Below are 17,101 nucleotides of genomic sequence, written 5' to 3'. Positions count from 1 at the left end.
TAGCCCAGCCACTGCCGCTGGTGTGTGTGTGTGTGTGTGTGTGTGTGTGTGTGTGTGTGTGTGTGTGTGTGTGTGTGTGTGTGTGTGTGTGTGTGTGTTCTGACAGCAGCATCCAGGACCCATCAGACTGTGACAGCGTCTCAGAAAAGTTCACCGCCAGGGTTTCATTAGTCTCTTGGAGTGAGCACTCAATACGTAATTAATTAAGCGCCGTTTAATCCTCCGTTTCTCCACACAATCGGCCTCACATCGCTTGTGCGGATCTGAGGCTCGACCGATTGGATTAACGTTGCCTCCTTTGACTTGGCTGCCAAACACTTCTGGGCTTTTTTTCATTTCAAATCAGCAAGCGTCGATGACGTACGGAAAGCGACGCCGTTTCCGTTTTCGGGCGGATTTGTCGTGTGCGTCTCTGTTTTTGTATGAAGTGCACAATGGTGCCACAGTCGAGTGCAGACGGGGCTTGATGTGATGCTTTGCGGCAGCAAAGGCCCGAAGCCCAGAGACGAGCGAGCCGGATGATTACGTGCGCCGAGGAGGAGGGAGAGAGAGAGGGATGGATAAAGAGGGAAAGGGGCCAGAGAGAGTGACGAAAGAGAGTTAACGAGGGCGAGGAAAGAGAGCTAAAGAGAGGAAGAGGAGGGCAGGAGAAGGACAAAGCTGCAGCGACAGAAATCTGACCAGCCAGGGAATAAAATGGGCCTTTTTTGGTTAATTCACACAATCAGTTTCCATTGACTGATAGGATTTAAGCAAATTGGAATAAGACAAACAAATTTGCTGATTGGAAACAAGATGCTTTTGAATGCTTTTGTTCTAGAATAAGTGCTTTTTTATTTTGGTGATGAAATTATTTCACAAAACTGCAACAGAACCTTGGAACCAGAATCCTGTTTTTTTCTGCACTAGCAGAATATTCACATAGTTTTGCTTATGTTTGTAATGGAAACATGGCAATTTTTAAAACGGTGGTGACATCACACGAGTCACATGGTTCACAACATGGTGTTGCTACTGGCAGAAACCACAAAGAAGACGACAGGAAGCACAAAAATCACACTACGTGTGAATTTTGTTGCGTTTCTTATTTAACGGAAACGTCGCAGAAGTGTGACAGTTTCCTTCAACAGAGTTTCTCAGACATTTGTAGTGGACATTAAAATGCTGGACTCAGCTACAGTCCCAGTGTGGGAAATATTCACATGCATTTCTTCTCCTTAAATTAAATAAACTCCTTTCAGAGGCGCACTAATTGGATGTTAAATCCAACCCAAATGGATTCAAACAAAAGGTTCTAAGTGGGTTTTTCCCTTCTTCCCCTGCTGATTAGAGATGGTTGTTAGGCAGCTTTGGTATTCGTGGTGACCCGGCTCTCTCGGGGGGTCGCAGGGGTCCTGAAAGGGACCGAAGGCGCCTGCTGTCACGGCCGATTACCGCGCACCGCCGTGACGGGCATCAACCAGCCTGTAACCTCCGATCTGAGGCGATGTCCTCACGCTCTGCGTTTAGATCATCGTCCCCGAATCCCTCCTGGTTCTGTCCATCAGGGCGCCTCGTCTGCTCTGACCCGATCCGAAAGGCTGCCAGAACGTATTGCATTGTGTGTTGGCTGCACACAGGAACAGGGCCAGGCTTTAGAAAGCAGTGGCCCAGGGCGCCTTGGGGGGCCTCAAGGTTTGTCTTCTTCACCGCCAAAACACGAAAAATCTTAATATGGATGAAAAAGTTCCATTAGCAGATTATTTCACTTCCAACATGTGCAAAATATCTTGTTTTAAGTGAAGTACTAGAGTTGCTAGGTAATGGCGCAGCGCTCTGAGGTCGTAATTAAGGAATTATTTACATATAATAACCTCCGATATGTTGCTGAAAGGTCATTTCTAAGTTACTTTTGTCTTATTTCACGTCTACTAGAAAGTAAATGAAAGTACTTGGTAAGATTTAGTTTTGTTTGCGTTTTCTTTAATGATTGCAGGTTTTGTAAACATTACACTTTATAGAAAACTCATCAGTACAAATTGTGTTATCCCACAATTGGGTTTGGATTTTTATGCATGTTGAAGTATGCATAAAGTATTTGAAAATTATGAAGGAATAGTCAATTTCTTTGGAAACAACCTGGAGTTATTAAACTGCATCAGTTCTTACCTGCCATTGTATAGTTTTTACCTACTAATTTATTGTAATTTGTGTTAATAGAACTAATTTTTCCTGAGTGGATGGGGGGCCAAAAGTGTCTCAACCCCAGACACTGTAAATCTGCTCCTGCACAGGAAACATGGCAGCTTGGTTTTATTAGTTTAATATGAATTTCTTCTATAATGTGAGGAAATGGTGTCAATTTTCCAATTTGGATTTTTCTATTTTATGGTACAAAACACCGGGAAGCGTTTTAGGAAGCCTCTATCCCAAAACAATTGACTGCCTTGTTAAAATGGCTGATTTTCTGCCGTCTTGATTTGACAAACAGCAGAAAATGAAACTGAACTCCGAGGAGGTTGATGTGTCCAGGATTTTAAACACATTCTGTTGTTTTTTTGGGTTTATCTCTGATGGTTTTCACTTTCTCTTCACTCTTCACAGATGTTTGCTAGGATCTGCTTAGGACCAATCTCTCTCTTTCTGTCAGAGTAGCCATTTTATTAGCATGGGTAGCAGGTGCTAGCGTTAGCATCAACTGTAAACCAGACAAAATGTTCATATCTTGTCAGTGTTTATTTTCTAAAAACCCTCACAATGAAGCTGTTCATTTAAAATAGGTGGAAGTTTCTCAGTTCTCTAAACATGAAAGTTGTGTTAATGTTGAGAATAAGCTGGTTATATTTTTTAAAACCATCTTTTTCTCTTGCAGCCGCTACTATTACAATTTCTGCTCAGATTGCCCATGAATTTAACAATCATAAAGGAAGTTTTAGATTAAAATTTAGAATAAATCAGTGGCATGATAAGATGATTTCTTTTATCACAGAAATAGTGAACTAAATAAATTTTTGGGTTAAATATGATGGATTATAGTTGCAGATTCTAGAAATAGTTTGACACTCAACTCACTCACTCTTTGCTTACCAAGCAACAACATGTTGAGTAACTGGCGCAGCAGCAGTTTAAGGTTTCTTCACAACTGCTTAAAAAAAACAGCGTGGAGTGAAAACTGTGGATGAAACAGGAAATGTTATGTGTCCAATTTGGGAATATTTGAGATATTTAAAACAAAAAAACTAATCAATAATTGTTTATTTATGCATATGAATACTTATATTGTGATACTATTTTTTAAAATCAGTTTTTTTTCTAATATTCACTGTAAAATTATTAAATATTGTAAGACATAGCAGCTATTGATCAAATATATGGAAGAAAACACAAAATAACTCAGTCAGAATGTCTTAAAATCAATCATGGTGGATCATGGTGTGAATAAAATGTTTTATTTTTTCTGCCCTCTTCCTGGAGTTTTACCTAAATCCATTTCGGAGGTGCTGGGATTAGTCGGTTCCAGCTCTCCTGTCCAGCTTGGCCCCGTCTGACTGGACCGAGGAGGGCCAAGTCATTCAGCCAGCCTGAGCCGATTCAACAATCACATTCTGTTTAAATCCAAGTCAGGCCCGCCGAGACTGCAGCCCTGGCACCGACCCCGCCGTGTTTTTATCCCAAATTCAAAAGGGAAAACCGGAATTTAAAGTTGAAAATGTTGCTGATTTTTCCGCAGAATCAGAAGCTTCTGTCTAGTGGGAAATGTTTTCCTTCCCGCCACGTGAACTCTGACCCCTTCCCAACGCTTCTCTGCCGTTAAGATGTTCAGGGCGTCTCTGCCGGATTGTCGTGTGTTTAGCTAACAGGTTTATGAAGGAAAACACACAAACACGCAGAGGAAGAGCGGGGGGTGGGATCCTGTAAGCAGCTTTGTCCGTAATGTGCTTCAGGTCAGCGAGACGAGGAGCCCGGTCCTCGTTAGCATGCGCTGCGCATCCGCTAACATCGCCATCTTACTGAGGCAGGAGGATTCAGATCAAGATGATTGGTAGCAGCAGGGAGGGAGAAAAGGAGAAACTGAATTCCCAGCCACGATGGATCGAGGTGGGATCCGAAAGATCTGATGGGCAGATAGGAAGGGAAGAGAGGAAGCAAAGCGGAGGAGAGGAGTGGGTGGGGCGGCGGCGGCGCGGCGGTGGATGTGAATGCGGGCCACTGAGCGCTGGCGGGAGGCCAGGCCTCTAAGCTCTGGCAGCTCGTTAGCCTCTGTGTTACTGACCTGATAGACCACAAGCCCTGCTGCCCCCACAACCCACTCATGATCTAATATGGACGCACTTCCATCAACTCACCTCTAGGGGCAGCAAAGGAGCAGAAAGGTGGAGCTTTTGCACATTTTCCCCAAAGTGACACCTCTTGTCACTCAGAAACCATCCTGATTCCTTCTGTCCACTTCCTCCATAATCAATTAATTAATCAATAAAAATAAAAATCTGTTTGCATGATTTATTGTTTTTCTCTTTTCTCTCTTTTCTTCTACCAAAAACTTGATGATGATCATAAATCATCATCATTAATTTTATTTGTTGATTTGTTTTTTTATTTTGGATATTTAAATTGAGTTCCAAATCCTTACATTTTTTAAAGGGCAAATTTCACTAATTTTTTTGTTTATGAATTTCATGCTTTAGTTTGTGTGCTGCTTTTATTTCCATTTTAATTGTTTTTGGTCATTTGGTTCTTTTTTCTGTCAGCATTTTGTCAGTTGAGGCTACAGCTAATAGCTGCTAGTTAGCGGTAGCTTCTGTTAGCTCATTATTAGCATCTATGCTCTACGTGTTTAACCATTAGCGACCCAAATAATTGTAAGCCAGAAAACCTTTGAGATGGATAAATTCAACCACAACACAGAAAAAAAACCCAGATTTTTTCTGTGTTGTTGCTGGAAAGCTAATAAAATCTCGTTAGCTTCGATGTTGCTGCCGTTCTTGTCCGTTTCTGCTCTCTTTGTCTCATCATCCCGCCTCGGTCTCCTTTAAACCCACTAACTGAGTCTGCTGTTCAGATCTGAGCAATCTTAGGCTTTTCAAATAAAAAAACGTCTTCTTTAATAAGCGTCCACCGCTCTCCTGGGTGTCGTTAGCGCTAATGCACAATAAAGCACTGAATCCGCCCGCAGCCTGCCAACATGTCTGCTGTCATCGCCGCCCTCTCTCCTCCACAGCCTCCTTCATAAGGCCCATCAGCGCAGTTAGACATATTACAGTCACAATTACTCAGGCTAATTGACTTCAGGGGATGTGAAATATTCCACCGGAGAGAAGCGGCCGAGGTGATGAACAGGCAAACTGTGATTTTATTAAAGGGGAGTGACTCATATCCTTCCTTGGAGGAAGGCTCTGTTTCCCCTCACATGTTTCTCCACATAGACAACTCAAATTTTATCGTTTGCATCCAGAAATTTTGCACATGTGCACAACGCTGGCGGCTGATAAAACAAACTGTTCTGTTAGCAGAATAAAACCTGGAGATCTTAAATTTTCTTTCCTTCTCGCTCTCAGACACGTTGCCAACTTACTGACAACAGCTACACGGCGGTGGCTAGTTAGCTAATTTCAACACCTGTTCTACTGATGATCTGTCAGGGTTTGGCCTACGAGTCGGCTTTTTAAATTTTTTCTGACTGAATCGAAACTCACAGAATTCCACAGCACATCCACATGGTAAATTTATCAAAGTCAAGCTAGCATAACAAGCTGACCTACTTCCTTCTCCATCACTGTTTTTTCCTCTTAATTAAAATCTTTTACTGATCTTCTCTAGTTTCTCTAGTGTTTTTGTAGCGTCCATTTTTCTTCTATATCTTTAGCGCCTTATATTGACACCCTGACAGCTAACACCAATGCTAGTCACTGTTGGCAAGCAGCTTTTTGCGGGATACCGCACGCGTAATTTCACTTTGCAGGGTGTTGCCAGATTGGACGGTTTTCCTCCCAATTTGACTTATTTTGAACATGTTGGGCTAGAAAGACACAATGTAGAGCCACAAAAAACCCACAAAATCTGAGTTCAAAGAGTTAAGACCTTAGCTGGCACAGTGGGATCTGGAAAGTAATAAATTACAACCAAAAACGTTCTGCTTTGTCACAAAAAGCAGTCGATGACATTTACAGTTGTTTTTGGAGTTGCTTTGCTTTGTGTTTGGGCTGGAAACTATCAGTCAGACCTGGCAACCCTTCTGTCCATTCTGACCGCGACCTTCTCTCCGTTTCCTCCTGCAGCTACATCCAACGGCACCATGGAGGGCATCGACAACCAGGAAGGGGGCGTGTGCAAGACCAAGTCCATGAAGATAGTCATGAAAGTGGGGCAGAGTGAGTATCGCAGCATCTGCAGGCGATGTGCAGCTCACCGAATAAGGTCAGAGGAGGCGGCGCCGTTGTCTCCATGACACCTGGGGCTGTAATCCAGCCAACCCGACACATACACAAACACACGCTTTCAGCTGCACTCCCTGGATCACATATGCTAATCTAGTTTACATGCATAATTCCCATGATTCATAGCCCAGCAGATGTTTGTGCACCCCGAGAGCATCGCGTCAGGAGCGAGAGCAGCGCCGGTTCTCCTGATCCAGACGGTTCCACCAGAACCAGCTCAGGTTCAGGATGAATCCAATCTGAGAAATTAGGCTGAAATCTGGGGATTTATTGGCATTTTTAATCTCATTAACACAAGAAGCCACGCTGTTATTGTTTGAAAATGCTGCTCCACCTTAAAACCACCGGCTGAAAGTTGTGTGCCACCTTAAAAAATTGTGATGAATATGACTTAATTGATACGAATTGATAGCCAACAGTCAATACTGCTGCATTTCCTGATGTGCCTTTGTAGATAATAGATGCTTGATTTGTCCCCATGAAGGAATTGATTGATTGATTAATTGATTGATTGCCTGCTAATCCGTGTCCATGTTCTTTCAGATCCTTATGACCCCGTTTCACCCAAAGACATTCCCACCAGAACGCCCTACAAGCCCGGGTCGCCGGACGACGACCGGGAGAAAAACGAAGTCCAGCTGACACGAGGTCAGCCCCACTGAGATTCTAATTTATAGGAATAAACTCAAAAATAAAATGCATTTTTTCCACAACCGTGTCTTAAAAATTCAAGAAAAAGTTGCTCTATTGAGAAAGAACTTGAATTCTTCTTTTTGTGTTTTTTTTTCTTGTGATTTCTGAGTTTCAAGTTGAAATTTTTGCCCTTTCAAACTCAAAAATATTTGATTTTTTTTCCATAAAATTTTGGAGATTTTTTTTCTAGCAAATCTTTTTTGACTTTTGAAAGTTTTTCCTAGAAAATTTCTGACATAAATTTCAAATTTTCTGAGAGTTTCGTAGTAAAGTTTTGACTTTTCAAACTAAGAAATGTAGTTTTTTTTTCCAGAAATTTTCTGAGAGTAATTTTAAAAATATTTGAGTTTTTTTACAGCTAATTTTTGACTTTTCAAACTGAGAAATTTTTTTCTAGAAAATTTTTGAGTTCAATCTCAAAATTTCCGTTTTATTTCTTGGTGGAAATTTGATCCTTTTTCCCTTAAGTGGCCCTAAAACGCCGTCGTTCTAGAGTTCAGGTTAAGGAGCTGCACAGAATCAGTGGTGCGTGTGTGTGTGTGAGTGTGTGTGAGTGTGTGGGTAACAGAAAGGTCAGCGAATCATCAGCCGGTAATTGAATGTTGCCTATAAAACCGATAAGCATCTCTGGTCCTTCTAAGGTGTCTCCTGGCCGCTCACCTTTCAGCTTTAGGGTGACATTTTCAGGAAAACGATCCGGTCGCCGTCTGCCGTCTTCGGCGCACAGAAACGGGCTTGTTTCGGGTCGAGCGGCTTCGTTTGCGCGCCTCCTATCTCTGCTATTGGATTGCAGCTCAAAAATCTCTGTGTAAGAAAATCAGGAGCAGTAATTTCCTCCGCGAGAAGCAGGAAGTGCCTGGGGACGAATGCAGGCTGACCCACATAAAGGCTCCCCTGGATCTCTGAAAAAACAACAACTGAAATAAAACCAATCAAGAGCCTTTACAAGCCCAGGAAATTAAACCGAGGAATGTCCATTATTTATTTCAAACAAAACAGAAGGAAAGGATTTAAATATATGTAACATTAGACAAGAAATATGTGGCTCTTTTCTTTCTGTCGATGGAGAGTTTGTGGTTTTGGGATCCATTGAGATTAAAGATCCACATTAATAAAATAGAATGAAGGTTAAGCTACACTTAAAAAACTGCTTACGAAGGGATCCACCTTAAAAAAATATAACTAAGTAGAAAAAAAGGAGTAAAATTTGCTCAAAAATCTGTTAGATTAATCTCAGAAATATTCTAGAAAAAAACATGAAGATCTCTGAGCTCCAGAAGTCTAGATTTTGCTAACAATCTCGTAAATTTTTAGATTAATTTAAAAAAAAAATTCTAGAAAATTTTTTCAAAAGTTAAAATTAAAATTTCTAGAAAAATATTTTATATTTCTTAGTTTCAATTTTGGAATATTTCTGAGTAAAAAGTAGAAAAATTGCTAGAAAAACAAAGATCTTGAGATTCAGCTCAGAAATGTTCTAAACAAAAACTTGATTATTTCCTAATTTAAAAAATTAAAAGTTTTCAATAAAAAGAAATTACAAAAAAAAGAGATAAAGATTGAAAATTAGCTTGAAAACTCAGAAATGTTCAGATTAATCACTGAAATTTTCTATAAAAAGCTGGAGTCAAAAGACAAAAATGATCCAACTTTTGAAAGTCAGAAAAAAAAATTATTATTCAAGTTTGTTTCGTATAAAAAAAAACGTTTTTCTTTTAATTCCTTCTGGTAAAATTTCTTCTTTTTACAAATTATTATGAATTTATTCTTGTAATTAAACAAAAAGTACCTGCAGCCCAACCGTGATACTAAAACTCACCTATAAATCTGAGTCAGATCTTTTATTTTGAAGCTCTGGCTTCCTGTTGCACGTTGCTTAAATTGGAGCCGCAGCTCGGAGTGAAACTCTTCTACTAGAAGCTTTTGTTTAAGAAAAGGTCACATCGGATCCGTTCCTATTCACATTCAGCAAAGACTTCAACCTTGAAAGTAGAGCAATCAGCGGCTGGATCCCGGAAAGCTGCACTCAGATAAATTGCGTTTTGAAAGACATAAAAACTAACTTGATTTTCTGGCTAAAAGCCCCAGAGGGGCAGAGAAATAGGAATATTTGATTCGGCCGTGAAACATCAATTATGGAAGGCAAGCTGTGCTCTGACTCCCAGCGATGGGCGCTCTGGTTCTGATCCAACACTGAAGGCTGGGAGCGTGTGGCTCTCCTCGGGACCGGCAGCATCGGTGCAGCATCGCCGCGGCATCGGTGCAGCATCGGTGCAGCTTCCACAGCGCAGACGCTGAGCGGCTCTGAGGCTCAACAAACTGTTTGGACGGAAAGTTTCAGGAATATTGAAGATCAGCTGAAGTTTCTCGGTTCTACGCGGCGCCATCATAAAGGAGTCCATAAAAAAATTTAAAATAAACTTTTCAAATTTGCGAAATTTTATTTTTCTAGAATATTTCAGCGGTAAAACTAAAAATGATTTTCAACTTTTGAAACCCAGAAATTTTTTCTAGCAAAATTTTTAAGTTAATCTCAAAATTTCCGAGATTTTTTTTTGGAACAAATTTTTAGCTTTTGGGGCTCAGAAAAGTCCTTGTTTTTTAAAGATATTTTCTTTGATCAGTCTCAAAACGTTTTGTGATGAAATTTTTGACTTTTCAAACTCAAACTTTTTTAGGTTTGTTTTTTCAAGCTAAATTTTTACTTATGAAACTCAAATTCGAATTCCAATACAGTTTTTTTAAGCAAATTTTTTATTTTTGAAATTTTAATTTCTGAGATTTTCCTACTAATCTTTGACTTTTAAAACGTTTCTTTCTAAAATGAGTTTTTTTGTAGATATTTTCCAGGAATTGTGGTGAGGGGCCTGCTCCAGTTATTCAGAGGGCTACAAATGGCCCCTGCGCCGCATTTTGAACAGCCTTGTTGCTCAGCTTGTTGTTCTGGATCAGTCTCAGAGTTCTGGTCGGTTCTGACTCGCTCTCTCTCTGTTCCTACAGATAAATCCAAATTAGAAGATGGCTCCGGCGGCGGGAAGTCGTCCACCGCCATCGGCTCCGAGGTGGCCATCTTTGTGGGCATCGCCTCCGGCAGCGTCATCTTCATCATCATCATCGTCATGCTGGTCCTGCTGCTGCTCAAGTACCGCCGGCGGCACCGCAAGCACTCGCCGCAGCACACGGCCACGCTGTCGCTCAGCACGCTGGCCACGCCCAAACGCGGCGGCGGCGGCAACAACAACGGCTCGGAGCCCAGCGACATCATCATCCCGCTCAGGACTGCTGACAGCGTCTTCTGCCCGCACTACGAGAAGGTGAGCGGGGACTACGGACACCCCGTCTACATCGTTCAGGAGATGCCGCCGCAGAGCCCCGCCAACATCTACTACAAGGTCTGAGGGCCGGGAAAACAAAAACGCAGAACCTGGACAAGCCCCCGGTCGGAGCGAAACGAACCGCCCCGCTCTTCCTCTCTGTCGACTCCTCCTCCTCCTCTCCTCTGATGTTTCGTCACTAGTCGTTTCCTCTCTGAGTTTTCGCCCTTCGCTCCGGGTCGGTCACAGACGATGGGGACGAGTAGCGAAGCCGCCGTCGCTCGCCGGGAAGCGGAACGGACAGCCTCTTCTTCGTTTTCGTCCACCGGGATAAAGTGAGTGGGATGGATGGATTTATGGATGTGAAAGTCTCTGAAAGTGTGAGAAAAAGACAGACTGCTGTTTTGGAAACAGAGACTTTAACAATGGGAGAAAAAGCAGGAAGTGGGCGGAGCTTGAACTCAGCTGAGCGGATTTACCAGCGGGATGCAGAGAGATTCCCACGCTGGACCTTTTGTGGGACTTTCACCCACTCACCTGTCCACCCACATGACTACCATCACACAAACACTCACCTGTGCACAGACACAGACTCACGGGTCAATGTGACGTGTTGTCGATCACAGCATCTCTCCTCATCCTCAGCTCGACCTTATTTCGCGTTTTACTTGAAGGTTTAGAGAAAAAAAAACATGATTGAGTCTCTTTGTTTAGTTCCACATTTACTGGTTTTGTTCATATTTGTTTTTTATACTTTTACGTCGGCGTATCGAGGCCACTTTGGGGAGAAAAACAGGAGTAAATTTCTGTAAAAAAAAAAATCAAAGACGTTTTCCAGGAAAAAAACGTAAAAATATCAGAGTTTCAAAATTCAAAATAATGCGATAAAAAGACAATTTGAGATTAACTTCTGAGATTTTCTAGAAAAGACTTGGAATATTTTGAGCTCTGCCGTAAATTTGTGAGAAAGTGAATAAAATTTTGTAGATTAATCAAGGAAATTCTCTGCAAATTTACAAAACAGAAAAATCAGAGATTCTGAGATTAACCTCAGAAATTGTACAGAAAAAACAGAATTTTCTGAATTCAATGTTGAAAGTTTAAATATTTCGCTAAATTTTTCTTTTCTGATTTTAATGTCAGAAAATTTCTAGAAAAAATTTGGACATTTCTGAGATAAAAAAAATTAAAATTTTTGACTCTTGAAGCTCAAAAAAGTTACGAAACTCAAAAATGTTTGAGTTCATGAGCTCACGAAACTGCTAAATCTTTCTAGAACATTTCTTTAATTAATCTCAGAATGTCAGAAACGTGTTGAAATGTGGATATGTTTGTCCTCAAAAAATCTAAACTTTCAACACTTTAAAAATTTGGACCAAAAAGTCAAACATTGTCAACTTTACAAGCTCACAAAATCTTCAAGTTTTTTTTAAAGATTTCTCTCAAAATTTCTGAGCTTTTTTCACACGAATCTTAAACTTTTGGAGCTAAGAAGTGTCCAAGTTCTATGTAAAACTAAAAATCTCTGAGTTTTTATTCTTGCATATGTCCAACTTGTGGAGCTCAAAATTCTCCAAGTTATTTCTTGAAAATTTCTTATGAATCTGAAAATTTCAGTTTTTCTTCTCACAAATTTTCAACATTTTTAGCTCAGAAAATTATTGACATTAATCTGTCAATTTCTGAGTTTTTTTTGCAGAAACTTCCTCCTCCTTCATTTTATTGTCCGTCCACAGCGGCCCGGCTGCGACGCCGTAATCCTCTGAGTAGCTGGAGTGCAGGTAGCGTTTCGTTTCCCGGTGTGTCATTGAAGCTCTCGCGTGGCAGCAGCTCAGTTGAAAACAGGAGGAGGTGGAGGACTTTTCTCTTGCATAGCGCAGCACTTTTGACCCCTCCTTTGTTTTACGTTCGTCCCTCCACTCTCCTCCGCCGGAGAGAGACGCGGCGACGTCCGGAGATGGGAGAGCGGCCGTGACCCGTCAGGGGCAATAAGAAATCCAGTTCGCCTTACTGCTGTAAGACCTGGTGGAGGTCAGAGCGAAGCAGTTGTAGGTACTGTAATGGATCCCGCAGGGGTCCGGTGATGACTAAGGGTACCCTAAGGGCCCAAAACTCAGCCTGGCCGGTGCTCTCCTATTCTTTTCTGTAAAGCACAGGAACATCAGCTTAAACTTTCACTGTTTTCAGTCTCCATTAGCATTTCCTTCCTGTGAGTTTTCAGTTTTCCTTTCCTTTACATCCAATAGATGTACATTAAAAAGATAAAAAGGACATTTAAAGATGGAAAAAAATACAAAAATAAGATAAAATTTATTTATGGTAGACACAGAGCACAGGTGTTGTCAGGCGGAGTGGAGAGGAAGAAACTAATTTTAATATATAAGTGGTATAAGTGCACATTATGCAATCTAGGTTTTGATTATTTGATATCTGGACGGTTCGGGTCCCGGCTCCGTCTGCGAGTTATCCCGACCCAAAATAAGGTGCAGAGTAGCCGTTTGTCCCAAAGGAAAGTTCCCAGTGTGCCCGAATCTCCTCACACACGCCCTCCATGTTCCCCATGCATGCGTGTGTGTTTGCGTGTGTGTTTGTGTGTGTGTGTGTGTGTGTGTGTGTGTCAGTGACTTCGTGCAGCATCTCAGCAGTAACTTAGGCCTCTCCCTGAGCATCTATCAGCCCATTGTTCGCATCTCCATCGACTCATGAGCATCAGATTTCACCGAAAAAGCCAAGCCTTGTATTATCTGAGGTTTGTGCCTCTGAGAGGCTACAAAATCTGCAAATATGCAATTCTTATTTATTTTTTTAATCAATTCTAAAAGAAAAAAAGTGTTCTTAACCACTGAAAGATGTAACAACAAACCAACATAACAAAATGAGTCTGTCTGGGTTTTTTTGTTGTTGTTTTTGGACATTTTCTTCTGTTTTTACTGCAAAAACAACAAAACTTACCGGGTATTTTGGTCAAGTTTTTCATGCAAAATCTGAGTACAACTGAAAAAAGACAAAACTAACTTAGAATGAACTTTCTAGCAAGATGCAGGAGCTTGTTTTAAATCAATTATTCCTTAATATTGACGAAAACACCGGCAGATTATTTCATTTGGGAAAAATTTGTTACTATAAATTAAATAATTGTGACTTAAAACTAGGGCTGTAGGTTACAATTTAGTTGGCAATTAATCGATTATTCTGGTGCTTAATTGATTAATCGAATTGGTATATTCTGCATATTTTCGTTTAAGCCTGTTTTTTTTTTTACATGATATTAGAAGCTCATTAAAAGAATTAAATAAGCAAATAATTCAGTTACTTTTTCAATTAAGAAAATAGAAATAATGTTGGCTAAAATGCGGATGCAACATTTTTTAGTGTTGATTGTAGCAAAAAATGCATCTGCAGCTAAAAAAAGTATTGCATATTAATCTCTTGATTATTTTCTATACTAATAATTTAATAGTAAATAAATGCTTAGTTAATAGGAGACTTTTTAAATATAATTTAAACCAGATGAGGCTAAAAATGCTATTTGATTTCTATGTAGAATGTATTTAAAGAAAGTTTTTCATCTTAAATGTTAAATGTATAGATTTTTGTACAGTTTAGACTAAATAACTGCAATGACTGTTTTATCTTTATCCAAAAGGCCTTTTTTTTATCTCTATGCTCCAGTTAATGATTAATCAATTATTTTAACAATCGATTAATCACACTTGATTCGATTAATCGATTGAAACAAGCTCCTGTTTCTTGCAGGAAAGCTATTTGTAAGTTATTTTTGTCTTATTTCAAACGTACTCTGCGGTTTCCAGTAGAAACTAGACGAAAGTAATCGTAACCGTTTGTGTTTTTGCAGCGTTGACTACGTGCCGTAGTGCAAACTGTGAAAAACGAAACCATGACAAAGCATCAGTAACAGAACCTGGACAGGTATTTAGAGGTGGAGGAAAAGCGAAAAACAAACAAAAGAAGAGAGACAAACACAAACAGAAGAATGGCTTTTTAGTTGCTTTCTGTCTGCGGCAGAATCTGACAATCTCCTTAGTTTCTTTGAATCTGGCGTCCTTTTCTCAGCCGCCGCTCGGCTGCAGCTCTGTGGCGTCTGAAGCGTTGTAGCGGCGCCGCGGCGGCCTGCAGGCGGCGGCCTGGGGGAAGCACCTCAGGCGACTGTAAAATGCCTTGCTCGTATGGTCAGCCCTTGGTCACTTGACTCAGTAAATTTGCACCGTACTTCTGTAGGTAAGAACCTGTAAATACATTAATGTTTGTATTGTATATGGATCCTGGGTTGTTACAATAGCCTTATTCACCTTTGTAGGAAAGTAAATGAAAAAAAGAAAAAGTGGATTACACTTCAGTAAAACAGAGCATACTACTTTTTTGGTAAATAGCTTATGTAAATATTGACCAGAACCCAATAAAAAACATTTTTTATAAACTCTTAAAGTAAGATGTTTTGTATAAAATTTGAATTTTTTGCTATGTATTTTAGCTAGCGCTCTATGGAAAGCCCGTGTCCTCCCCACTTCCTCCCGTTTTGCACTGTTTCCATTGTAATTTGGTTTAAAAAAAAGACAAAAAAAGAGAAAAGTTGCCAAACCGACTGCTGCATATTTGTGCCATAAGTGTGTACCATAAATATTTATTAAATTAGTTTGTTTTTTCTCTCTCTCTCTCTCTCTTATGTTCCGTCGATGGTTTTATTTCAGTCCAGTTTGTAAGTAACAGTATTATATTTGCATCGTTTATCGTCTGCCCCGTTTTTTTTCGTCATGTCTCGGTTGCAGCTCCCTCGTCCCTCGCAGTGTCAGATGGCCCAGATTGTGACGAAGATTAAAAAAAGGGAAAAAAAAAAAAAAAAGACATTTTGAAATTCAGAATTTTAAATTAATTTCGAAGAGGATAAATGACACACATTCCACCAGTCTGTTACAAACTGAAAATGTTTTTCAATAAAATGTTTTTCCTATGGACACGCTGTCTGGGAGTGCTTTGTGAATTTGAACAATAACGTCTTAATACTGTCTTTTTATTACCACTTATTACAGATTATTACTGCCTTATTACTCTCCTTTTATGGTTCAGCTTCTAATAACATGTATAACGCCAATATACATAATATGCTAATTGCTGATATGTTATTATAACTAATGAGAATTAACTGTAAAATTAGCCTGAAAACTTAAAGTGAAAGCAGCCCTGCAGCAGCAGTAACGATGCTAACATATATATATATATATATATATATATATATATATATATATATATATAACTGATATATTTATAGGTTTTATATATAGTCATTATAAAACCTATTTAATGACTCAGGTTTTAAAGGCTCTTAGGGGCAACGTGCAAAAGAACATTAATAAAAGATGTTTTGAACCAGATTTAGCTTAAGCGAAGTCCAGCTGAGTTAATAAAATAGTTTAATCTGAAACATCGTTCTGTACCGAATGCTAGCTGCTACGAGACGTGACGGTTACCCCTGACAACCAGGTTTTGTTTTAAAATCTGAGCAGCAGTTGGATTTCATAAAGTTAGCTTGTGTCACAAGTTCAAATGTATAATTCATGTTAGCATCGTAACTCTTTACAATCTGCAGTTTCATTCGCCATATTGGATTGTTTTTTACTATTCTGATGTCGAGACGTGTTAAAAAAATGATTGTTTGTGTAAATTGAATGTACAGAAGATCATAATGAAGGTATTTATATGTACATAATTAAGTAGGTAATTATTCCTGAATTGACCCAAAACTCTGGAAAATTTGCTCTTGGTGTCTATTGGTATGAGCGTTCAGTGACTGACTTACACTTTTTCTTTTATTCTGCTCCAACGTTCTTATCTGGGATCCTTTCATTTCCATTTTCTAATGAAGCTAACCCTGGGGTGTCCAAAGTGTGGCTCGAGGGCCATTTGCAGTCACTGGGATGTTTTTGTACGGACCCTGAACGATACAAGTTTGTCTCACCAGTGCAAGTGTTTGATGCAGATGGAAACCTTTTTATTCAATTAGGACAGAACTATTATATCTGTTTAAAATAAAAATTAAGTGTTTATTGCTGAGAAAAGACTAAATATTTTTGGGTTTTCTTCAGTTGAGCCCAAAATAAATTAGTAATGTTTTGTTGAGGTTTTGTATCTTAAATCATTCATATATTCCTTTCTTACAGAAAACAAAAAGTCTGGACACCCCTGAACTAAAAGCTAATAAGATCTTAAGGAGTTGGCGTTATCTGCAGATGTAGATAAATCCTTACAGTTTTATTTATTTGCATTTCGCTCCTACAAGACAAAAACAACCTTTAGGTCTGTTTGGATCTGGTATGAAAGTAAAGCAGGGTTCATAACAGTGTTTCTGTGTATTGTAGCACCATAAGCAGCTAATGCAGAGTCAAGTTTGATCTGCTGTCTCTATGTTAGCTCACTCCCTGATGTAATATGGACACACTGATTACAGGATCATGTTCTCCATCGGTGCTTAGGGCCAAATTATCCTTAAGCCAGTGAGTCACTCTTGTTTTTTTGGCCGCTGCGTCCAGGCAGCTAGCCTGCGCAGCCAGCTCTGATGCCAATGAGTCAGGACAACGTCCTGCCAAAACACGGTCAGGCAGAGACACCAACCCAGCAGGCTGCCATCTCTCTTCCACCTCTGCAGACCTGCAAATCAGTTCATCA

The 17,101-nt window shown here is 39.9% G+C and overlaps 1 protein-coding gene across 1 annotated transcript in view; it reads left to right on the top strand.

Annotated features, from left to right (window-relative positions):
• The window catches only part of efnb2a (ephrin-B2a), a 31,787-nt gene extending 16,394 nt beyond the window's left edge, over positions 1–15,393 (top strand). Inside the window, exons 3-5 of the mRNA XM_055052807.1 lie at positions 6,255–6,347; positions 6,957–7,061; positions 10,107–15,393. Coding sequence (XP_054908782.1) covers positions 6,255–6,347; positions 6,957–7,061; positions 10,107–10,504 — 596 coding nt within the window. The 3' untranslated portion in view covers positions 10,505–15,393. The remainder of the gene's footprint in view (positions 1–6,254; positions 6,348–6,956; positions 7,062–10,106) is intronic.
• The last annotated feature ends 1,708 nt before the right edge of the window (positions 15,394–17,101 follow it).

The sequence above is a fragment of the Poeciliopsis prolifica genome, unplaced genomic scaffold (genome assembly GCF_027474105.1).
Source record: "Poeciliopsis prolifica strain line A6 unplaced genomic scaffold, Auburn_PproV2 SCAFFOLD036, whole genome shotgun sequence".
NCBI classification, from domain to species: Eukaryota; Metazoa; Chordata; class Actinopteri; order Cyprinodontiformes; family Poeciliidae; genus Poeciliopsis; species Poeciliopsis prolifica.
Note: the sequence above shows the minus strand (reverse complement) of the source record. Positions and strands in the feature narration are given on the sequence as shown.